This window comes from Serinus canaria, chromosome 3, assembly GCF_022539315.1.
Source record: "Serinus canaria isolate serCan28SL12 chromosome 3, serCan2020, whole genome shotgun sequence".
NCBI classification, from domain to species: Eukaryota; Metazoa; Chordata; class Aves; order Passeriformes; family Fringillidae; genus Serinus; species Serinus canaria.
The window spans coordinates 38,416,178-38,440,908 of NC_066316.1; the positions used below are offsets into that span (position 1 = coordinate 38,416,178).

At 47.8% G+C, this 24,731-nt stretch overlaps 1 protein-coding gene across 4 annotated transcripts in view; it reads left to right on the plus strand.

The window, feature by feature from the left end:
• TMEM63B (transmembrane protein 63B) overlaps positions 1 to 24,731 on the plus strand; it is a 48,889-nt gene that overhangs the window by 5,695 nt on the left and 18,463 nt on the right. For 2 of the 4 annotated variants that reach the window (XM_030236447.2, XM_030236448.2), the window contains exon 2: positions 24,436 to 24,643. In XM_030236447.2, the coding sequence (XP_030092307.1) occupies positions 24,458 to 24,643 (186 nt within the window). In that variant the 5' untranslated portion in view covers positions 24,436 to 24,457. Of the gene's footprint in view, positions 1 to 19,240; positions 19,477 to 24,435; positions 24,644 to 24,731 lie in introns of all 4 variants that reach the window. The other 2 variants (XM_030236445.2, XM_030236449.2) reach the window with 2 other exon arrangements.

Consider the following 24,731-nt stretch of genomic DNA (forward strand, 5'->3'; position numbering starts at 1 on the left):
ACTTAGTTTCTGCAGGCATGGAAAAGAGGAACAAATAAAATGTGACAGTAAGAGCTCTGTCTTCACCTTGCAAAGAAGATCAGGGTGATGAGTTAATTTTAAAAAGCAAATCCAAGCACAAATCAGGATAGGTGACAAGACTATTTTGGTAAATTGGATATGGTCATATGGGCAAAGCCTTATGAAATTTCCATGACAGTACTTCTAGACTAAGGCAACTTTTGCATGGTGAGCAGCCACCAGAGAAAACATCTGGTGAAGGGACTGTCCAAGGTTTGATCCCTTGAAATACAGGGGAAAAGAGTGGGACTACATCCAGCCTGTCTTAATAAGGCAGAATAAACAGTTAGTGTTTATTCTGTTAGGGAGGTGAGAGAACATGCCAGTTAAAAATCACCAGCATCCATTTGTCTGGAACGTAGTGCATCAAGTTGGTCAACACCCCTGCCTTAGAGGATGGCCTGCCTGGTAGGTAAGCGGGGGCGATGGATAGACGTAATAGGTCTTGACTTAAGTCAGCCTGTGCCAGGGACCCAAGTGTAAGCCTTGTACACAAATGAGAAAAGAGTAGGAGATAGGAAGCATGCCCCATGTGGACCCTCAACTAATGGCAAAACTGTATTCAAAAGAGTTTCTATCTGATAAAGGGACCCTAGCTAGGCAGGCAGAGGAAGATATTGGTATTGCCAGAATTTGAGGATTGAGGATTAGTGTTCTTCTGGGGAGCAGGAAAACACAAGGAAAGCCTTATGCCAGGCTGTGTAAGGAATGACACCTCTAAGGTGCAGGAAGCAATTAGTGCTCTCCAAAGCCTTCTGCCAGGCTGCATTAGGAGTGACGCCTCTAAGGTGCAGGAAGCAATTACTGCTCTCCTGAACAGAGATGAGGTGTTGCTGAAGGGACAGGCTCAGATATAGAGGCAACTCTTGGAGAAGGATGTGTGCAAACAAGAAACTTTCCAGCAAAGCAATAAAAATTAAGGTCTTTAGAAATTTGATGTGGGAGGACGGATGAGAAGAACTGTGAGAAGGGCTGTGTAGCCGGAGTAAGAAAAGGTGGAGGAGGGAACTTCATGGTCTTTAAGAATGTACAGCAATGCACATTTTTAGAAGACTGTAGCTGTGATGAAGATGAGGCAGGAAGTCACTTTGCCTGTAATTAGGGAGTTCAGGCTTTATGGTTCCCTGTTATATCAGCTGGGATAGTGAAGCAGAAATGGAGGCTATCTTGAAGGGCTTTTTGGGGAGTTGGGGTGTATATGTTAGTTTTGGAAGAAATTAGGTAAAAGTCTGTAGATCCTGAGGACTGTTAAGGCCCCTTCAAGGCTGGGAGTTGTAAGAAACATTTTACACCTGGAAAGGCAGCAATGAGTAGCCCTAAGAATGAGACTCTTGCCATAGATTATGCTGGGGAGATTGATACTAAATTACACTGTCTAAATCCAATGCTAGTGCTCAGAAAAGGCTGCTGAAAAATTGAAGAGAACGCAGAAAAGTTACAGTATTAGTCGGAGGTCTGAAGAGATATAGATTTGTGGTGAGAAACATAAGGAGATGAATCTATTTATCTAATCAAGGCAAAGATGAAGGTGAGGCTTGGTTATCCTGCTTAAGCATAACATATCTTATGACTATGTATCATTAGTTTGGTAGAGTAGAAATGCTAGGCTATGAAGAATGGCAAAAAAAAAACCTGTGGTGAGATGCTGGGATTGTGGTCACCTTCAGAGCCGTGCAGCCAACTCTGCCTTCTCCTCTTGTGCATATGGAGGTCTTTGCCTGTTACTTTTTCAGTGCACCTCTTTCTCTGGGTTTCTTCTTCTCCTTGCCTGTTGCTCCTTAGTATCTAAGGCCTTTTCTTGAGACTCCTCTACCTTATGAGGAGGCAGCTCCACTAAAACAAAGCAGAGACAGCACATATGCCTGTCCATTTTTCTTTTCACCTGGCATTTACAGTCACTCACCTGGCCCTAGCTTATGTAGAGTGATGCCCTGACAAACCTACACCCAATCTCTGTGCATGTGCCTCTGGAATTGTTCTCTTCCTCTCCTTGTTTCATCCTGTTATCTCCCTCTGACTGATTTATAACATCCCTTCTCCTGTGGTGCCCAGCTACTTTGCCAGAAAAGTACTTGGAAACAGCCAGCACCTAACAACTCTCCAAACTCAGCACCCTAGCTGGTGAAAATGATTAATGAAACCAAAGATGACCCTTGATTCTGGTTGCTGGCAGTCTGTAGTGCAGTGCTTTGGCACTTTGAGCTACTAGTTTATTTAGGGTCATTATAACTGTTTTCAGTCCGTGAGGTGATGTTTCTTCCTTAGTCCAGTGAACAAGCCTCGAAAGGGAGACTGGGTGAGATACCGCAGCAGATGGCTCACTAAAATCTTGCTACATCCACAATTTCCCTTTCACCCACTAACACTGTAATGCTGTTAAAAATAAAAATGATCCAGTGAGCCTGACAGGATGTACCCCTTGTAAATCCCTGCTGCATAGGGCTCCTGGAATTTCATGCTCTCTATCTTCATGTTTTATTACTGCCTGGGGTAGGAGGGGACTTTCAAAGCTAGTAGATAGCTCTTGACTGTGGTTTCAAGTCAGGGAAAGCAAATGCTTTGATGTGCTTTAACCAAAAAGTAGGGAAAACCCCCAGATTTCACTTTTTTATTTTGTTTTCTTCAAAGCATTGTTCCATTTGATGAGAAGAGAGCTCTGGTTTGTAGGGAATTATGCCAGTAAGCCTTTGTGTTTTCATCTGGGGAGTTGAGTGCTACAGGGGCGAACAGTTGAAGTTGCTCCAGGAGAGTCTTGTGGAGTAGGAGCCATAGCTCAACTTTCCTCTAGTGGATATGGAGTGAGGGATGCACCTTTGCAAATCAAAGGTTTAAAACCATGGTATGGTGGCAGTATTTGAGGATGGTCTGTGCCATGTCTCTGTGGTGCATTAAGCATCTCCTCCAAAACACCTGCAGCTTCTGGCCTGCTTGATGTGTAGGACTGCCTGTTTTGATTGCTCCGCCAATACATTATGTTAGCATAAAAGGCTCCCGCTTCTAATGCCTGGTTTTATTCCACCACCTTAAAACACTGAGAAGCAGTTTTGCCAGTATAACTGCACCTCCATCAGCAGACATATGCCTGTGGAGACATGTTGATTGCTTGGGTCTTTGCCTCTGTGTCTGACACAGCTGAGCTTGCAGATGTCTCTGGGGGTGGCTAGATGTGAAAGATCAAATAGAATCTTTAGATGGAACTTGCAGATCTGGGGAAGAAAAGAGATGGGGCAATCTAAGTAGAGCAGGTGGGCAGTTTTGTTGAGCCTCTTTTCAGAATACATGGGAGTGAGTGGAAGTGTGTGTCTGGTAAAGACAGAACAAAGCAGGCTCATTCCATCATTCTTACCATGCTCCATCCAGCTCCTCCTTGGAGCAGGAGTTGGATAGAGCAGCATTGGCTGTACCAAAAGGGGGGAAATGATGCTTTAAGTTTTAGCTTTTATATTTTTCAGATTCTGTGCTGCTTTAGTGTGTAGTTCTGAGCTTCATATTAAGCTCTCTTCACAGAGTAGCTAGACAAATCAATTCATTTTCTAGCTAGGGACCAAGGACAACCTATAGAAGTTTCAGGCCCAAGAGCATAACAGTGGTGGACTGAAGAGAGAAAACAAGAAGGTTGGGACTTTATAATATGAAGCTATAATTGGACAATTAACTCCAATATGCAAATGGACCAAAACTTATAAAAGTGTGAGACCTCATGATCAGTTATCCCTTTTGTGACCATTTTGGGTTCATCTTGGATGTAGCCCTGGCCAGGCTTTTGTAGTGCCCAGGGTGTATCCATTGAGGCCTTTTAATAAATACCTACTTTATTCTTTAATTCTCTCTAGCCTCTGTTCTAGGTCAGCCTTCTCAAGGCATCAAGACAGTGTAGGCAGAGGTGGCTTTGCTATTTGAACAACAGCATGTATATCCTGTCTTTTGTTGTTTGCACTGCATTTCTTGGAGCAAGAAAAGAAATTTTTAAACCCGTTTGGTGAAAGTAGACTCCAACCCTTCCAAGCAGTGGTACAGGTAGGGCTGCATGTTATAGCTGAATAGGTGTGTGGGCTGGAAACTCCCAGCCTAGTCCTGAAAAACTACTGCAGGGTGGCAAGCCTGTCTAGCCTGGGGCAAAGATGCCCACCTGCTCTTCCCTCTGTTTCCTTCTCTTCCCTCTGGTTGTCTCCATCCTTGTCAGTCATCCTTATCATCCTAATTGCCTCACAGCCCACTCTAGCATATGAGAGCATCCTTTGACTTGCAAGGAGCATTTCTGATTGCGAAACCTGCCCTTTCTACCAACTCCTCCTTTCTGAGCTGGCTCTGGAAACTCCAAGAGCTCTGGGCCAACACCCTCTCCCGTATCCCAGCACCAGTGCTTTGCTGCCTTGTTATTCCTGCTCTGCCTTCCCGTTTAGACAGGTGTACATTTTCATACCCTTTTTGCCTGCAGGAGTCTCGTGGCAGGTGGATTTCAGGATAAGAGAGTTTGAGACTCAAATGTGGCTGGAAAGCAGTGGTTTGGGATTTTTGTTTCTTGGGTTGTTTTGTTGGGTTTTTTTATCGGCCTGTACTTCTTAAAGTATGTGTGTTAGAGATGGCAGGTCATGAACAGCTGTCCCATTGCTTGGTAAGTGAGTAGGCAAAAGAAGGTCTGTGGTACATGTTGCTGCCTGCAGTGCTGGGGGAGGAACCTCCCATTCCTTCCCATGCTGTGGTACCAAAGCAAATACCAGAGGGAATAGTCAAGATATGGTTTCCTCTCTCCTGATCTGGTGACTGTAAATGCCTGGTGAAAAGAAAAATGGGCAGGCATATGTGCTGTCTCTGTTGACATCCCCCACGGAGCTGGGGACTGGCCTTTCCCTTACATAAACCTGAACCCTACCTCTCCAGGCAGGAGAGAACTAAAGGAGAAAATGTGACAGTGAAGACAGGTGGTAGATAGCAGGAGGAGACACTTAAAAGCTGCATGAGGTGTAGAATGAGGAGCCCATGGATGGGGAGTGGCAGCTGGGGGCACTGGGCAGAGCAGCCTGGCTCCACCCAAAGGTGGATGATGCCTGCAGACAGGAGAGGCTGTGCAGGGGCTGGCATGGGGTCTTGTAACTTAGACTAGAGATGGATGGGGAATGTTTTATTTCCTCTTTCTCATTTTTTGTGTTAAATTTGCAGCTTGGTGCCACTGCATGCTCCATGGAGGGCAGAGAGCATACCTGTCTTGGAGAGCCTAAGCGCTGACCTTGGATGGAAAATTAAACTAGCAGTGGCAAAACTTCACAAGGTGCACTGCTGCCTACCTGGCAGTCTCGCTGTCTGCTTGGAGCTGACCAAGCTGGCAGGGGCAATGTGAAGCTTTCGCTCTTGCAGTTACTCTGTCAAGCAGGTGGGAAACCATCCAAAAACATCTTTGGTTTTAATCCTGTGGCTAATTCCAAGACAGTTGTTGCTCATCCAGGAGAGGGGTAAATTCACAAGCCAGAGCAGAATTTGAGACAGCAGGGCAGTAACATCTCCCTGCTGCTTTCCTGGACCTTAACAATGGGAGCAGAGGTCTGTCGCTGCAAGACATACCTTTCACTCCTAGTAACTCAATAAGGATTTCAGCTGACTGTAGGGGAGAGTGCAGCAACAAGTACTGGTGTGCTTCTAGTATCATCATCTGGAAAGTGGTTTGTCTTTTCAGGGGCTGGAAATTAGCTGTGTTATCTCCCTGGGAAAAGCTGTATATAATTCTGATTAACAGAGGCATGGGGCAAATCAGCAGCATATGTGTAGTTATGGAGCTGTTCAGGGTGGGATGCAGAGTACAGGCAGGTTCTCCTGTGCTGTGGATCCATGCTGCTGCACTGCTACTCTCCAAAGTAGAGTGCTGGCTCCTCACCCTGTGTCTCAGAGTGGTGGGGATGCCAGAGGCAGGCTGGATGCATGGTTGGTAGCAGCAGGGAGTGAGTCAGTGCTGGGGCGGGTGAATCGGTGCTGGGAGGAGCAGGTGGGCAGGGGTGAGGATGGCCGGGAGCTGCTACATGGATGTGTGGGAAGCTGGCATAGAGTGGGCACCCAGCAGTGGGTACAGGGGTGAATCAGGAGGATGAAAGGAGCAAAGGATCATCCTAGGCATGGGCAAAGTTGCTGGTGCCTTCACTTCTGGTAGTGCATGGAGTGCAGAAGCCTGCATCTCTGTTGATCCGTGCTGAAGGGATGGTACACCTAGGGTAAGCTGAGTGGATGGCTTATAGCCAAAATTTGTTATACAGGTGTCCAGCAGTTCCTGGACCCTATGTGTCACAATGTCCCATGCTCCAGTCATGCCTCTGGACTCCAAGCCTTGGCTGAACATGCACTAGAAGTCAGCTGAGGCTTTCTGGTAAAGCCCCTGACACCAACCCTCCCTTGTCTGTTAGGAAAGGTTAAAAACTCAGAAATTGATCTGGCCCCTTAATGTAAATATGCATTTAAGTCAGCCCATTTGGGACTGGTAAGTGCAGTGGCATAGAAGACAAATGTGGGGAAGGGAGCCAGGAGGTCCATTATGAGTTTGGTAGGGTGGAAGAGATGTTGGCTATTTGAGGGCAGGAAAGCAATAACTTTCTCCAAGATGGAGAGGAAAATGTGAGGTTCTAAAGATTGTCCTGGCATCATGAGATGGCTGGATGCAGCCAGGAGGGAAAAATGGAAAATGTGCTGGTGGCTCTACAAAGAGTCAGGGTCTGGCACTGATTGTTTTGCCTGGAGGGGCTTCAAGAATCTGATCCGCCACCGTATGGGTGTGCAGTTCAATAACATCACGTGGGATATGTTGTTTCCCACCATCCAGGATGGAATATAGCTTGGCACTGGAGAAAGTCTGCAAAATTCAGGCAGCCCTAGAAGGCACTCATTTCTTGCCTTCTCTTGCTCAGGAGCATATTCTTGGACAGTATTCCACGTGTGAGATGGTGCCTTGGGGAGCTGGGGTTGTAATCCCTTTCCTTCCCCTACCCTGCTTTGAGACCCATAGCAACCCTTGTCCTACTCATCTCTGCCCACAGCTGAAGGATGGTGTCACTAGTGCCTCAGCAGTCAGATGTCCTTGCAAATCTTCCCAGGGGCACTGAGCAAATGGAATGACAAAGTGACCATCCAGAGCAGGCTGGGCAAGGGTGAGCAGTGGGGGTTACTTCTCCACCCACTGGCTGGAGGGGTTGTGGCTCCACTGGAGATGTGCAGTGCCTTAAGAGGTCCTGTCAAAGCACTCTAGCAACCAGCAGTGCTTTATTGAGCTGCTGCAAGAAGGTCTCAGGAAGTGTCAGAAGGTTTTCAGAGCCTTCATTTTAAATTGGTGCTTCAACACCTGCTGGCACTTAGTGCTTCTCAAGCCTGGAGCAGGTTGCAAGGGGATGCTGGCACACTCCTTTGTGCTGGATCTGATCTCACACTTTCACAGGAAAGTGTTCCCAGAGCTTAGGAGTCTGATGTGAAAGAATAAGTGTGCCCTTCAGTCTCCTTGCATTGGTGAGGGAACTGCAGGTGATCAGCTGATTCTGCAGCACCCATCCCTAAGTAACCCTCCCACGATCCCCTCATCTTCCCACGACAGAAGAAAGTTCCCTTGCTTATGCTTCCTTGACTCATCTCGTCCTCCACTTCCAACAAAAGTGTGTTTGGTGTTAGTAAACATCATGTTATAAATAGGCAACTGATGCTATATTGGGAGGAGTTTTCTGTGGTGAGCTTAGTGGGACCTGGGCCTGGAAGCTGGGGATACAGCTCAGGCATGCAGGGGCATTAGTGACCCCTCATCAAGGGGCAGCTGTGGATGTGGCTGAGGGGATGCTTCCTGTGCTCCAACTTTTTTACTTACCCCCAAGATATTATCCAGAGCCTCCCACCCCTACCAGCCCTGCTCAGCTTCTCACTACAAGGATGTTGAGCTGCTGGAGCATGTCCAGAGAAGGGTAGTGGAACTGGTGAAGGATCTAGATCAGAAATCTAGTGAAGTGTGGCTGAGGGAGCTGGAGATGTTTACCTTGCAGAAAAGGAGGCTAATGGGGAACACATGTACCTCCCTGAAAGGAGGTTGTAGGCAGATGGGGGACTTGTTAGGTGGGAGTGTCTTCTCCCACCTAACAAGTGATAGGACTAAGGGACATGCCTTTAAGTTGCACCAGAGGAAGTTTAAGTTAGATTTTAGGAAGAATTTCTTCACTGAAAGAGTGGTCAGGCATTGGAACAAGATGTCCGGAGATATGGTGGAATCCCCATCCCTGGAAGTATTCAAAACCCATATGGTTGTGCCACCTGGGTACATGGTTTAATGGTGGATGCAGCAGTGCTGGGTTAACAGTTGGACTGGATGATCTTAGAGGTCTTTCCTAACATTAATGATTCTGTGAATCTGTGATATGAAGATTGATATTAGATAGGTAGGATTGAAAGCAGCTAGGATTCAGGAGGAAGGAGTGAGATGCAAGTGGCTTTGTAAAGCTAAACTTAGCTTTGAGGGTCTGCAGATGTTCCATGTAGGGACTAAAGTACTGCTGGCTGGCAGCAGTGGAGTAAAACTGGGAACTTGGTAGCTGTCAGCTTCCTTCTGTTGAGATGGTCCCTGACTCAGGAGAAGGTGTACAGCCAGCATCTGTGTGACTCTCTAATTTGAGCAGGTAACCCCTGGGATGCTTTGCAGTGTCCACTGGGTTGCCGAGTACAAGGCACCAAGCAAGGGATGTCTCTTTGATTGCTGAGGAGTCACACATACACAATGCCTGTGCCACTTGGAGAGCAAGTGTTGACCCTGAAACACTGCTGGGGCTGTGGATTTCTGATGAGCTGCAGTAAACAAGTCACATGCACACACCCAGTGTGAGTGCATGAGGTGGAGCCCAGCAGAGATGCATGATCGCAGAGCTCCCAGTGTTGGCTCTGACAGGACATGTCCCTGCCACCCAGACCTGGCAGTCTGTCCCCAGCAGCCAGGGCTGGCACCACAGCCTCAGTAGAGACTCGATTTCCGTATGTGGGGATTCTTGAAGACTTTGACTGGGATGCTGGTCAAGTGGCATGAGCAGAGGGCAGAGTGCCAGTTGTGAAATTCCAGCCTCCTCACTTACAGAGCTGTGGCAGGATTACTGTGGGAAGTCTTGGGCATAAACAGGTGGGCAGGGCAGCAGCAGTAGTGGGGCTAGCCACCCAGGACAGGAGGCTGAAGGAGTTGCTGCTCTCGTGCACCCCTGTGCTTTCCCATTTCAGGCCCTGGAGAACTAAGCGTGGCTGTCAGGTTTGCTCTCGGGGCAGCTGGTCACTGTCCTGGCATGGGATGTATGTTTCCAGCGCTGCAGTGTAGGGAGAAGATATGATGTATCCTCCTCAGGAGACTTTCAAGGAGGAGCTGTAAGTTGGCATGCCTGGGTGGTCTTAGGCAGGGCACAGCTGATTTTGCAGCCTTTCCCCTTATTAAATGTGAGGGGGGCTGGTGGAAAGGAGCAGCAGGCTTCTCTGGGAGCTCTAGGGAGGGTGTGGTGGTGGATTGCAAAGTGCAAACTGAATCTGAAAGCTCTCCAGTTTGGGGGGAGGAGGCGGCTTTGCTTGGTCTGCTGCTCAGGTAAGCAGTGTTGTCTGGCCTTACTCTGCATTGTCCGGGTTGTGTTTTAAGCTCTGTAAACCTAATGCTGCCTAGGGCTTTCCTGGGCTTCCTCCTCAGAGCTGATTGAAGTGTGTTGGAAGAAGCATCCCAGAACAGCCTGATTGGCATGCAAAATGTAGCAGTGTGGCTACACTTTATCCATTGATAGAGAGCAAAATGCGCTGTGAGAGGCTTCTGCCACATCTGTAGTGTGTAGCACGTCTTTTCATGCCATAATCTAAAAAACAAATGTTAGGAAGCCTCCATTATGCATTAATGGAGTTTATCTCTGCTGTTGGTATCTGTAGGTTGCCTGCCCCAGTAAGAGTGCAGGAAATTCTAGATCATACAGCTGCTTGGGATTACTCTGAGGGAGCTTGAGTGCTTCAGTGCAGGAGACCTTTTCAAAATATCCTGTAAGATCAGTGGAGGTAACAAAGGTTGCATTGATTGTGTGTTTGCGTTTGCCAAGAGCTGATTGGCAAGCTGATTGATGTTGATGGTCCACAGCAAGTCTGGTAACAAGGCTCAGGTGGTTCCCACCATATAAAAATGGCACAACTAGGATGTTTTAATGTTTATTGATATAAATGGAAAACCTGAAGTTCTCCTTGTAGCAGTTGATGCTTATCAAAATACTGTGCTTATTTTTTTAATTACAAAACAAACAAAACAAACCTTACTTTACCCTCCCTCTGTGGACAGTTTGGGCACCATGGGAGGCAGCTGTGCCGGAAGGAAATGGGAAGTGAGAGGACAGGCTAGGATGACAGAGTACTGGGATATATGTGTATTTGGCCACAATGTGACTGAAAGAGAACCCTTTGGCCTGTCAGGCTAAGAATGGAAAGGAGTTGTGTTGCAGAGCAAGGAGGCTGCAGTACCACTCTCCCTCTGTCTCTAGACCTATCTATGCTTGGGGTGTTTGGGCGCAATACATGTAGAAGGATGCTGACCACACAGAGAGACATCAGCTGTGGAAACAGTCACACTGGAAAGGTATGCTTGGAAAAATGGCAGGTGTATAGACTTTAGCGTTAGAAAAGTGGAGGCAGGTAAGAGATGTCTTCTGTCAGCAAGGAATCTTCAATCTCTTTGCTGAGAAGGGAGAACAGTATTTTTGAAGAAGCAGTGAGAAGCAGAAGTAATGAAATTTAGAAGCAGAATCTGGAGAAATGGCATGCTTTACAAGCCTGCCAAAACCATTTCCCCAGGAAGAGAAGAATGATCCTTCTGGTCTAGGATCATTTATTTAGCTGGTTGCTATGAAGTGTATTGCAGGAACCTATTTGTCATCATTAAAGAAAAATTCTACTTAAACTTCTTGGTCTTTGCTGCCTCTACCCTGAGGCACCCAACTGGGGCTAAGTTGGTAACTGCTGCACCTAGCCGGAGTCCAGAGAATGGTCTTGGAAAACTTCTGGTGCTTGAAGCAGAGCACAGTACTCAAGTCTGTCCCTTTCTGGGTAAACACTTTATTTCAGCCATGTACTTATGATGACTTCAGTAAAAGTGTTTCAAGATAAGTATGTGCTTGGGAGCTTTCCTCATTTCTCTTGCATGAAGATCATTGAAGAAATACCTTAACGACCATTATCCTGTACAGTTGCCAAAGATTTGCATTAGGAGAAATACTAAGCAGTAATCTCATCTGGGTTATTAATTAGTAATTTATCTCAGAATGCCATAGTCAGGGGTTTTTTTCTCCTGCTCTTGTGATATATTTGGGAAGGCCAAACACATACCTATAAAGAAAATGCCTCAGCCAGTGCTTTGGATGGTTTCTTTTCATGCAATACATGTGGTCTGTTATCCCCATTCAGAAATGAGGTATGGAGCAGCATATTCACCCCTGTGAACCAGCAAAGAACAGGGGTTTTGTCTCTAGGTACCCTGAACCTTTGGAGTCTGCTGGCTCCTTTTTATTTAGGTGACGGCCCTTCCTGCCCCCCTCTGTGATGCTGGACTTCACATCAGTCCAGCCAGCCAGCTGCCCTTTCCATAGAATGTGAACAGTTGGGAATGTGCTTTCTTGGTAGAAGCCCATGGCATGTTTTAGTGCATCCTGGCAGTGTTGTGCTCTGTGCTGGTTAGTGTGCCCAGCAGAGGGTTAGGGTTGTACGGGGTGACCATCAAGCTTCAAGAAAGACTTCACATAAGGATGGAGGCATGAAGTCAGAGATAGATGTCACCTCAGGTTTGGGGCACGTGGACCCACCACACTGTTTTCTTTTGATGTTAGAAGTCATCTGTGGAAGCACAGAGATTGAAAGGCTTTAGGAGGGAAAGATGGTCTCAGGAAATAAGGTGGTCAGGTGGTGTCAGCCAGAATAAGGATTGAGGTGGAAGGGTTTAGCAGCAGATGTGGTGGGATGGGAATAGCACAGCTCTTCTGAGCATGTCTCTGTAAGAGCTAACTGCTACAGTTCCCATTAGGCTGTTCACCACTGCTTTTCGCTCTTTTTAGGGCAGTGCTTTCCATGGAAAGCAGCCTCCAGGTGTGCAAGCTGCCTTACAGCAGCTCCAGGCTATGATGCTTAGCAGCTCCTGGATGTTCTCCAAACCCAAGCCCGTGGAATGCACCCATGTCTGTTTTCCTTTAACTGCCACTGCCTAGAGCAGCAGAGCCCAGAAAAGTCTGGCATACCTCTGGGGCTTGTCAGGTGTCTGGTCTTAGTCCTTCTGTGTAATACTGGTCTGTCTGGGCTGAAGGGCCATTCCTGCCTTCGCCTCCAGCACAGAGGTGAAGGCAGGAATGCCTTAGTCCAGTGTTTGGTGTGCTCCACATTGTTTTTTGAGGTGGCCTCCAAGCCATTTCCTTCATATCAAGTTAGGATTTTGTTGGTCTTAGTAGATGTTAGCACCCTGGCTTGAGCTAGGGCTGTGAGCAAGAGAAATTCAGGTTACTAAACTGCAGTCTTTAATGGACTCTCATAGGCTTGATATTTGCTTGTGTGGAGCTGTGCTCCATGGATAGTGACTCAGAGCAGCTTCATCCAGTTAAAGTACTATTTCTTTGTTTGCCCTAACATTGAGATAGAGCCTGCATGACATGAGGCTCACGCTGCCGTGTCTTACCAAAAATGCAGTGCCCTCCTCCAAGCTCAAACAGCCGCTTTATCTTGCACACCTTTATCAGTGGGACTGGGAGCCAGGCTGCTTACCTTGAAGTACCACTTCAGTGTTCCTTGGTCTCTGCTGGATCTCAGTGCCCAGCGCCCAACTGGCGCTTTGTTTCCAGTGTTCCCAAGCCAGGCCCAGCTCCTCTTGCCAAGCCCAGTGGGGTGGAGCGAAACCATTGAAAAGAAGCATCTCTCAAGTGCTAGTAGCTGGCTGAAGGCCCAGCCTGGTGCATGCCAGTGACTCCTGCCTGCAGACCCCAGCCCCAGCAGTCAAAAGCAGGCAGAGCTGCCCTGAAAACTCAAGAAGAGGTAGGTGTTCAACAACCCTCATTTTTCCCAGCAGGTAAAGGTTATTGGGCACCTGTCTCCAGATTAGATCTCTTTGGCAGCATCAGAGCAAATATCACATAGAAGAGGAGTTGGGACATCTCTAGGTACTGATGTGTTGAGTGAGGTCCAACAGATCTCTCAGGCTTTGGAGCAAGAACAGTCTCAATGCTCTGTTTAATGTCCGTTTACCTCTGCTGTGACCTTTGTTATTTATTCAGGGCCCAGCAGGAGGTCAAAATTGGTCTCTTATAACATCTGTCTCTTACTGGAGTTCAGTAGCTCCTAGGACAGAGTGCAGAAGGGGAACTGTGTGCTGTAGGGCCTCAAGGTTTTTGCAGTGGCACAGCTGTCCTAGTTTGGACATGTTTGTGGCCAAGGTTGCCCTGCTGCACTTGGTTGTACTGGGTGCCATGCCAAATGTGTGTGTAGTGCTCAGGTGCTGTGGGTTGGGTTGGGCTGTGCTGCTGTTGCTGGAACCCTGACTCTCTTGAGATTTCCCCAGTAAATGCAGAAATCAAATTCCTAGATGGTCTCCTACAACTGTCCTGGCTTGTTGGCCACATCCAGACCTCTTGCTGTGAGAGTCCTTTGCTGATATCTTCTGTTGTTGAGGAATAATTGAAGACTTTTCTGCTGTGGCTGCCAAATCTCTTTACAACTCAGCATGAAGTCATAAAGGGAGCTCAGTTTTGCTTGCTGCAGGGTTGTGATTACCTTGACCTTTGGTGTTCGGCTGTGCTGTGGGTCCTTTGTAGACCAACTCTGCAAGGCAAGCGCTATCTTAAGAATGCTTCAAGGAAGGTGGAAAAAGGTGAGAACATCCTCAGCCTGCAAATTGTAAACACTTGAAGCTGCAATCTGCTGAAGGACCTTGGAAAAGAATCAGCTTTTATCTGTTACAGGAAGGGTGCCGGTGCCAGGATTTGAAGTAGATGTTCCTGTTTTAGGAGCAGCACTGAAGCTGCTCCTGCTGAAGCTCATGCAGTACCCTGGCAGCTTGACCCTCAGTGCCCATGAGGGAAGAGAGTTCCCTCTACGCTTCCTGGTTTGTATTCTGGGTGTCTGCTGCTGGATGAGAGAGCCAGGCTGGTGGGCCCTTCCCTGCTTGTGCCAGGCTTCTTCACTATTTCTGTGTGCCGCAAAGCGCCATCTCCAGGGATGCTGCTCTAAGCACATGGACCCATGTTGCTGCTGTTCTTGAATTGATACATGGTTTCAATTTTCATGTGTCCCTGTAGAGCAATTGCTCACGAAGGGTGTAGATAGTTGACACTGCCTGAATGCCAGGCGCCCACCAAAGCCACTCTCTTGTTCCCTTGCACAGCTGGACAGGGGAGAGAGAATGTAATGAAGGGTTCCTGAGTTGAGGACTGGGAGAGAGCACTCTTCAAACACCATCACAGACAAAACAGGCTCAAATTAGAGATATTACTTTATTTTATTGCTAACAAAATCAGAGCAGGATAATGAGAAGTAAAATAACACCTTAAAAACGCATTCCACCCAGATCTACCTCCTATTGCAGTAATGCAGGGAAGACAGGAAATAGGAGTTTAGGGTCAGTTCATTGCCTGTTGTTTCTCCTGCTGCTTAGGGAAAGGAGTCATTCCCCTGGTCTACTGTGGGTTTTCTCCCGCAGGAGACAGTTCTCCATGAACTTCTCCAACATGGGTCCATCTCATGAGCAACAGCTCTTTTTGAACTGCTACTGTGTGAGTCCATCCCACAGGCAATAACACCCCTCAAACTGCTGCAGCGTGGGTGACTCTTCCACAGGGTGCAGTCCTTCAAGAACAGGCTGCTCCAGCATGGTTCCTCTCCCCACATGTCTCTTGCAGGTTCTCAGCCTCCTCTCAGGCTTTCACCTGCTCCAGCATGGGTCACCTCCATGGACTGGAAGGTGATCTCTGCATCCCCATGGTCCTCCGTGGGCTGCAGGGGCACAGTTGCTTCACCATGGTCTTTACCACAGGCTACAGAGGAATCCTTGCCCTGGTGCCTGGAGCATCTACCCTCCCTCATTTTCACTGGACTTGGTGTCTGCATACTTGTTCCTCTTACATGTTCTCACCTCACTCTTCTCTGACTCCAGTTTCAACTGCACAATAATTTTTTCTTTCTTTCTTTTTACATATGTTATTGCAAAGGAGTTACCACCATTTCTTATTGGGCCAGCCTTGACCAGCTTTGGAGCTGCCAGGGATTGGCTCTGCTGGAAATGGAGGAAGCTTCTGGCAGCTTTTCACAGAAGCCACTCCTGTAGCAGCCCTTCCCTGCACCCCCCTTCCTACCAGAGCTTGGCCATGCAAACCCAATAGAAAGAGGCATGAAGCTTTTCTGAAGTATCATCCAGGAGAGGTAATGCGTCAATCCAGTGCATGCCTAGTTTGATGGTGTCAACTTAGGGCAGGAGAACCAGGAAAGAGAGAGAAGTTTACCCCAAATAACTTCTGGCTGCTCAAGCAGCTTTCATGCTGCAGAATAAGGGATAGGGATTCTCTCAGGGCTGATGCACTAGGGTGTTCTGCCAGCCTCTGGTGAGGAATCAGCTGTGAAGCCCTGAGAGGTGGCTTGGGCTCCTCAGAGAGATGGTCCTTGCCACTCTTTGGTGACTTGCATCACCAAGGAGTTTCCTTGGTGGGAAGTGCTGATCATACTTCATAGGCAAGTGATTGTAATTGCACCCAGTGAACAGAATTCTTGTGTCTTTGAATACTGTGCTGCAAGGAGGTAAAGATTTCTGTCATGCAGAAGAGAGGAGGAGGAAACAGTGAATGTGACCTTGAGAGACTAGATAAAACCCCAGTTTTATGAGAGACACACACATTTTTTGCTCAAGAGGAAAAGCTGGGTGTAGATGAGAATACCCAACCTGTGACTGGCAGGAAACATATACGAGACCTGAGGAAAGATGAGTATGTAGTACTCCCCTCTACACAAGGGGATTAAGATCAAAAGCTTTAGGATGAGGTGAGGTTACTAATAAACAAAGGGAAAAGGAATGAGAGCTGCAAGAGTGCAGAGCTCCTGCTAAAAACATGCCCCTGCGCAAAAGGGACAAGATGGTATTTAGTCACTTGAGAAATGGGAGAGACGTGGAAAAATTCAGAGTAAATATGAAATCACCAGGGAGATTGGTTTGTGTTTATGCCAAGCCAGATGTCTTGCACCTGAACAGCTCTCCTTAATGCTTGAAAACCAGAGTGGTATTTGTGCATGAATGAATAGTGACTCTCACTTAAAAAGTGAAGTATGGGAGAGCTGGCGTGGGGCAGGCCCACAGGTTGTAAGGAAAGTGCAGGCCATATGCAGGTAGTATAAATGATGATAATAGTCATACAGAAGATAATCAAGATGGCAACCCATGAAGAACAGCCATTGTGCCAATGGAATCCATAAACCAGAAGCTGAAAACTACTGGAATTGTGAGGTTATGAAGTCTCCATCCTTGTCTTTGCTAAAAGACTACTGGGAATTAGTGAAGTAGCTACTGCTGGGGTGTTGAGTGATAGGTGAAGAAGCCCTGTTATCTGGGACTTACTTCCAGCCATATGATTTTGTGGCCATATGGCCACTGCTCTGCAGAATATACCATTGGCAGTCCAGCACCTCATTGGTCTTATTGCTCTAATGGTTTATTGTTTACTGGCTCATTATCAGTGTGTGCCTACAGGAAACAAGGGAAGCCAAACAGTAAGTGGTATTCCTTTATAAAGTACGATCTGGCAGACAAACTTGATTTCTTTCTGAGACTTATAGCCTAGGAACTTGAAGGGAAAATGACAGTTAGATATATTTGTAACTGAAGTGTTTGATTTGGTAACTAATGAAGCACTCAAAATTTACTGTAAGTCAGGGTGGTTGTGATTCTGCAGTGCAAACAGAGAGCTGATTGATGTGGAGAACTGTTTGATAGATTGGGCTTTCTCTTGACAGCAGAGGATGAGTCCCTTGCCATGAACTGGGATGCATGGATTGGTTCCTATGAGACACCATTGAGGCTGTCCATGTGGCATTGAAACTCCATAGTGTTTGTCAGTTAGCAAACAAGATGGGACTGGGGACCTTGCCTTCATGGTGCAGGAATGCCAGGTACCATGGCCATGTTGTTCCTTGTAGCCAGGTGGAGGCAGTCAAGCTGGCTTGGCAGCAGAACTGCACCATGATGTTGTGTGGCTGTCACTGTTCACCAAACCTCTTTGGAGGGGAAGGGGCCATCATCAGTCCTTCCCTGATGGCCAGGCAGGAACAGGCACCCCTTGCTCAGGAGCACCAAAGAGATGGGAAAACTGAGGCAGGAAGACAGCAGTTGGAGATTTGCAGCAAGGGGGCAAAATGAAGAGGCAGAGAAACCAGATTGCCCTTAGGCTGAGGACAGATTAGCCAACTCTGCTGTGAAGAGCATGAAGCACAGCATACTGGGTTTCAGGCTGTGGTACAGCCCTTCTTGGCATGGTACATTATGTTCAGGGCACCATATGACTCAAAAGCACTACCATCAGATTGGAGGGAGTTCCTGTAAAAAAGAGACATAAAAAAGACCTAGCTGTTTGGAGCTCAATCCATATCGCTTGGCAAGGTAGAGAGTTTCCAGTGGGGTGAAGACAGTGTCAAGTGTTTTGCTGATGTTCAAAGGCAAGGCTTTTGTGATTATCCTGGGTACTAGGCACCGTCCCAGCTCAGGGTTACTCTTGTGGTTTGCAGTGCTTACAGTGGTGCTGGGAGCAGGACCAGGGGTTCCTGAGCACTGGGATGTACACAGTCAACAGTGTGCAAGCTACCACAAAATGGTGCTCTGAGCAGTGGGGTTGGGGCTGGCTGTGACAGTGGCAGTACCTGCCAGCACCAGGACTGGGAGCTGATATGCACTAAAGAAAGGTGTGATGCCCTTTAGTGGTAGATATTTGAGGCCTGGTGCAAAGCCAGCTGAGAGGACTTTGGACCCAGGGCAAAGGTGCGCTTAGTTTTTGCTTTGAAGAAGCCAAGCCTTCCAGACCAAAGCTTTGTAGGCCTGGTGTCTAGTTGGCTTATTCATAGAGGTGAAATGTGCAGGGGGCTTTGTATTAACTGGAGGAGATGGAAAGGAGACAAAGAGTTGTAGGGTTTTAGCAGGCCCTCCTCCTTTCTGCTGATACAGGACCATTCCCTGTTGTTGAGAGCTTAGCCCTGGCTTGTTGGAAATGCACCAGTAGCACATTTGCTTCTTGATGCTTTTTCCCTTGGCCTGCAGGTCACGTTTCTCCTCACTGCACCTAGCACATCAGCACTTCTCCAGCCCTCAGCTGCCTGAATGCTCTGTGCCAGGTCTGAGGCACGGTGCAGGACAGTTTTCCCACTGTTGTTTCTGCACCAAGAGTGGTATTTTCCCTGTTTAACTGTTGTACTCTGGGAAAGGCTTTCAGCTAACTTGTAAGCTCCTTTCTCCCCATCTGTCCTGAGGTTATTCCCTACTTGCTTAACTGCTCTTGCTAACAGAGTCAGACTGTTCTTCCTGTGGTCTGCTTGTGGCTGCAAGTAGTTTGCTCAGAGCTCTGCTGTACTTTGCCAGTTAGGTGCAGGTAACCTAGGTGGCTCTTTGAGGGGATGAGAAGGCTCCCTCAGCCTTGGGTGACAGCTGCTGCGTAAGGGTCCCCAGGTGCCCAGGGCAGGCAGGTCTGTACTGGCCTGGCAGGTAGAGGCTCAGGGTGGCACATCCTCTGGGCTCAGGTCCCTGGGGTCACAGTGTGGGTTACCTGTGGTACTTGGGAGACCAAGGCAACCCAGAGGAGCAGGTCTGAAAGGTACAGGCCATGTCCATAGCACCCTCCATGTCTGAGAATCAGAGCACACCTCAGCTCCCCGAATGCCATTCCCAAGAGATTTAAGAAGGTTTGGGTTTATTTTTTTTTAGTCTGAATATTTGGTATTCTAGCCCCGGAGCTGCTGGTTTCTGGTTGCCTGTCTCTGCACCTCCAGCCTGCTGTGAGACTGTCACATTTCCATAAACAAATGTGTCTCTACTAGAGCACAATCTCGATGTTCTAATTACAGATGGAGTTATTAACATTTACTGGTGAGAAAACAAATGAACGTAGCTTGTGTGCTTACGTCGTTTGGTCTGTGAGCTCAAGCATCCGCTTTATTGATTTATATTTTTCTGCAGGCATTTCTCAGGTCACCTCCTCGTGTCTGGCTGACATCAGTGGTGTGGCTGGAAGAACACAGACGCTTGCCGATGTCAGTGCATCTGTCTGCCGGTTAGCTGGCTGTCCAGCTCCTGCGTCACTCCTGCCGGAGTCCCAGCGCAGTTCTTCCTCTTTCTTCTTTCCCCCTGGTACCAGGGGTTTGACAGAGGATGTGAATGCTCAGTATGAGGGGCAGAGACTTCAGGGTGAGCTGGTGAGAATTGGAAATGTTCTGTTTGGGAAGACCCATAGTGCTGTTTATGTTGTCTGCCCTGGCCTTACAGTGCTGTGGCAAGAGTTCAGTGTGGGACAGGCAGCCTCCTCAGCAGGCACCTCCCAGTCCTCTGCCTGCAAGTGGGATGACTCCACAAGCATTGTGATGTACACTTAGCACCCACAGTCATAGCTGTGTAGAACCAAGGCATGTAATCTTTGCCTTCCCAGCCTCATTCTGCATTCTTTCGTCTTTCTCTTTGCAATGGATAGATGGGAGCACAGAAGCTAACCTGGTTGTTTTTTGGGTCCTCATTTGGGTGCTGACCTGCAGGCCAAGGACAAGGAGGAAGAGAAGTCCTACCCTGCCCTGTTGAGGCCACCAGGCTCTCAAGAACAGCAGTTCGCAGGGCTGTGTTTGTGCAGGGCTTAACAGGCAGAAGCTGGGGCTGCAGCACCGGGTGGGATGTGCTTTAGGGACTTCAGGTAGGAAGCTGTATGCCTCTGCTCCTGACATGTGTTGGTGAAAGGAGGGGCTCTGTGGACATGGTGGTCCTGCTATGCAGGAGCCGGGGATGTAGGGGCTATGCTGTGGAGCATGGAACAGGTTTCTCTGTGGATGGAGAAGCTGCCTCTCTTCCTCCTCCCTACTGTTAATAGAGAAGGGGATAGAGTCCAGTATTGCTGAATAAGAGTGGAAAATGCCTTTTGGCAAGTTTGTCTTTGCTGCTTTGAGGAAGTCAGCATTAATTATGCAGAGTGCAGGAGGGGAAGCTTCTGGGGCTTGCATGGAACCTGGTTTGATGTCCTGATCTTACTGTGCCTTTGGCCCCACTATATTCTGTGGTGACAAGCCATGCTTGTGGTCAGGAAAGGGCTTGGTTCCTACCACTCCAGCCTCACAGTAGCTTCCCACCAACTCTCTGCGCCTTGTTTCTTGATGCTCAGGAGCTCATGCTAATGTTAGCATCTCAGCCCAGGCTGAGCCAAGCTTGCCCTGACCTACAGCCTTTAAGGGGAAGGAGGGACCAGGAATGGCCATGTTCTGGTGCAGCACAGTTTGTGTGGTCAAAGATGCTCCTTTACCTGTGGTGGTAGCATCAGGTATAAGGAAACATTCAGGGTCCTTCCCTAGAGGGAGACACTGGAATCAAAACGGAAAGCTTTGCTGACCTACCTCTCCCTTCAGTGTGTATTTGAGTTGGGAAGAGCAGCTGTTGCTAGAGAAATCCCCTTATCCCTCCCACACTGCTGGAAGGGATTTCCTTTCATAATTGGGAACTGTGCTTCTGTACTATGAGACCTTGAATGCTGCAAGCACCACTTTTCCTCCCTGCCTGTGCTTTGAGTGAAACACCCAACATCAGCTGCCTGCAGGGCTGGCCCTGCACCTTGCAGCAAGGGACACTTTGGAACATGCCCTGCCTGGCTGAGGGTGGGGCCAGAGAGTCCCCTGGAGTGAGCATCTGAGACCAAGGTGCAAACCAAATGCAAGGAAAGGGTATTGCCAGGCCCATGGGCTGCACTGCACTGTGCTTGGGAAAACCAGCCAGTCTCCTGCTCAGCTGAAAGACTCCTGGGAAAGGCCTTTGGTGAAGGATATTAGCTAGGCACTATTGATAAAGTCTGCAGAATTTGTTGCCAAAGCATTCTTTTTAGTTGCCTAAATGATGTTGTAACCCCAGAAGAACTCTGGTAAGTCTTACTGAAATTGATACAATGCAGGTCACCTCTAGCCTGCTGCCAGATTTCTTGCAGCTGGGAGAACTAGAAGGGCACGAGTGTTCTGAACATTCCTGTGAGCTTTTCCCAGCTTCCCACACACCTGAAGCCCCTTTGTCTCCATGGGGAGTTCCTTGTGCTTAACAGCTGGGTGGGAGGTTGCATAACTAAGGATGATGTGGACTGCTTCTGTGCCTCTTGACTCAGCTCCTGAAAAAGCAGTGTAAGCCTTGGGCATATGCCACATCTTTTTCATTGCTGGGTGTTCTGGCTGGGTCACTGAAGAGGCTAGGAAGGTTTATATCTAGTCCATCCTCTAGGTTTCAGGGGAAAAGTATCTCTGGGATCTGTCTCTCTAAAATGTGTCTTGAATTACCTATAGCCCTGCAGAATTTGTCTTCAGTATGTAATGGTTTGTATAAATAATGTTTAGATAGGATTGTGGGCAATCTGAGCATATGAGCCTCATTTAACAAAGACGACTGGAAAAATGGGGCTTTAAAGAGCATTCTCAGGCAAGAATGAGGTAAATAGTTTGGTGTCTGCAGAGGAAAATCATAGTTCCCTGATCTGTTGCAAGTCTTTCAATACTGTGGTAAAATAACAGCATCTGGCAGACTTGTGTAACTTGCCTGGATGTTCAGAAAACCTCTGAAATTCCTCACAGAAAACTATTAAGAAAACTGTCTACTGGAGGAGTCGTTGAGTTCTGGCTCAAAAATTGGCTGAGGTTCCACAAAGTCAAGGAATGAACTAGCAATTTTAATGTGACAAGAGCAGAGGGATGAGGTCCTTTGCTATTAGTGATCCAGAAAAAGTAATTTACAGCAAGGTTCCTAAAATCTGCCAGTACCCTGGAGTCATTCAGATTTGTCAAGAGGAAGTGATTCCAAAGTGTCACCTTATGTAATGAAGTGGTGTGAGAAGTTGAGAACCATGCAGCCAGGTGTATTGGAAGGAGTGATTTGCTCTGGGACATGGCTGGCTTCTAATTTACCTTGGCTTCTCAGGGCAGTGGGATTGCAGGCTGATGACAGAGATGCTTTTCTTCATTATGCAAAGATGCCATCAGAGAAGTAAATCGTGCTCAACCATGTGATGAGCAGTGTAAGGAAAGATGCTGAGAGCATCAGAGTGCTGTTCTGACTGTCAAGGTAATTTCCTTACCCAGGATGGAGTGTGTGGTTCTGGTCACCTTTCCATCAGGTCAGAAGAGGGAATGTGTTAGGAATGTGTGGATGAGTGGTTAGAGCTAGAAGACACCTTGTGTCCTGGGAAGAAGAGAGCACTTAGGAGTGAACGTAGTAGGTAGTAAGTTTAGAAAAAGCAGATTCTTTTCTTCTGTCTTTTTTCACAATAGAAGGAAAACTCAAGGCTATGGTGTTACAGTAGGATTGTAGTCTTTACTCAAAATCTGGAAGTCATTGCTAAAAGTTTACAAGGTTCCCAAAAAGAGGGTTGAGAGATGCTTCTTTTTTTCATTCATTTCATCTAGATTGCGCTTACAGAGGGATGTAACCATTCATGCTCCAAAGTGTGATATTCCTTTGAATCTCATCGCATCATTTTTTCCCATCATTCCCCTAGAGCTTCTGAGTCTCTAGTTAATTCAGCCAGGATGTGTTATACTGTCCTCCTGATTTATTCCCAACTGTGATCTCATGTCTTGGCTTGTTCTTCACCTGCTTTTCTGCTCCCTTGTTCTGCTCTCAGCAGCCCTGCTCCACCTCTGTACCTGTGAATTATGTCTTAACAGGCTGCTTTGTGGCTTTTCTAATTTGACTGACCCTCTCTCAATGCCTGTACCCAGCTGGGCTTTTGCTTCTCAGACTACCCTTTGTCATGGTGCTTCAGCTGGTTTGTAGCTGTGCACCCACTGGAGCTGAGCTGGGAGGGATCACTTTTGTAGCAGAGCTCTCTAGGTCACCGCAGCAAATCGTTTTGTGGTCGTTATCCAGCTAGCGTTGTGCTGTGATGCTGATAAATCTCTGCAGCTAGGCAGGAGATGGCCAGGAATATACCCGTGAGCTGGAGGTAAGAGCCCTGCATCCCCTCTGCTAATGTCACCAAACAATGCAGAGCTTGAAGGACAGTGGCGCTGGCAGCTTTCTCATCCTTTGGGCAAGCCATGGCTCTTTTGTCTAGCCCGGAGGGATGGTATTTCTGGGGAGAAAAAAACCCCAGGCATTGCCCAGAAGTGATATTGTGCTATCCATCTTTCCTGTGTGGTTCATGGCTGTAGTGAAGGATTCGGGGTGGTGTGTGGATGCTGGATTAAGAGGAATCGTTTAGGGATCAAAAGCCTGTATAGATCTTCCTGTTATCACTGTTCCTTCTGCAACTGATGGGATTTTCTCAGCCCTTTTCTGAAAAGTGGTTGTGTTTCTGCTGTCAGTGTGTCCTTCTCTGAGTTATTCAGTTCTCATTTATCCATTGCTACCGTTATCATCTCTGTGTTTCTTATGGAGCTGCTCTACACAGGAGGAGGACCACCCCATGTCCAAGCAGTGATGCAGACCTGCATGCTACTGTGGGTCTTATAACAGTTTGGGGAAGGCACTGATATAAATAAAATATTTGACCAGCTAAATAGTAGAGTCTGAGCCTCCTTTCTACCCTGTGTGCTTGCATCTAAATGGTCTCCAAGTCAGAGGAAGGAGAAAAAACAAGCAGGGGGTGTGACCAGCCCCTGATGGGTGCCCTGGGAGCCGGAGGCTGAGGCTCGCAGTGAAGAGAGGGTGATGATTCAGCCTAATAAAGCTAATGGCTTTATGCAGCCAGGCAAAGGAAATTGTGGGATCATGATGCAGCAACTGTCCTATAGCAGTTTGTTTCTATCATCCAGACGTAACTTCATGCCCCATCCACTTCACCCTTTCACTTTTTCCTATACCTGCGTGCTTTCCCTGCTGAGGAGGGGGAGCTGAGACACCATGTTCTCAGGAAGAAAGGCAGTGTGTGTGACAGCTGCACCTAAATGGTGCGGAAATGAACAAACAAGGAAGGGAGTTCTGGGACTCTGTGGTGGGACAATAGCTGCTGAAGCATATGGGTTTTTCTGGTGCAACTGAACTCAGTAGGCTTCTCAAATGACCTTGTCCCTGGACCCTGGTCCCAGGAAAATCCTGAAGCACAGAGAAGCCCGAGCTGGCAGGCAAGGGCGGCCCCCAACTCTAGCAGGGCTACGTTGTCACTGAACTGGCGCGCGTCTAACTAGCTCTTTCTCTCCTTTCCCCAGGGAAGACGATGAAGCTGTAGAGATGCTTCCCTACGTCATCGCCACCCTGGGCTCAGTAGGGGCCCCCTGCAAAACTCCCACATGCAACAACAACAACAGCACTACCAAGGACTACTGCTACAGCGCACGCATCCGCAGCACTGTGCTGCAGGGACTGCCCTTTGGTGGGGTGCCCACTGTCCTAGCCCTTGACTTTATGTGCTTTCTAGTAAGTCTACCTATTGTTGCTTCGACACCTTCTCCCCTAAGTAACCATGAAACCAGGACAATGATCAGATGATTAGGGTTGAGGGCCC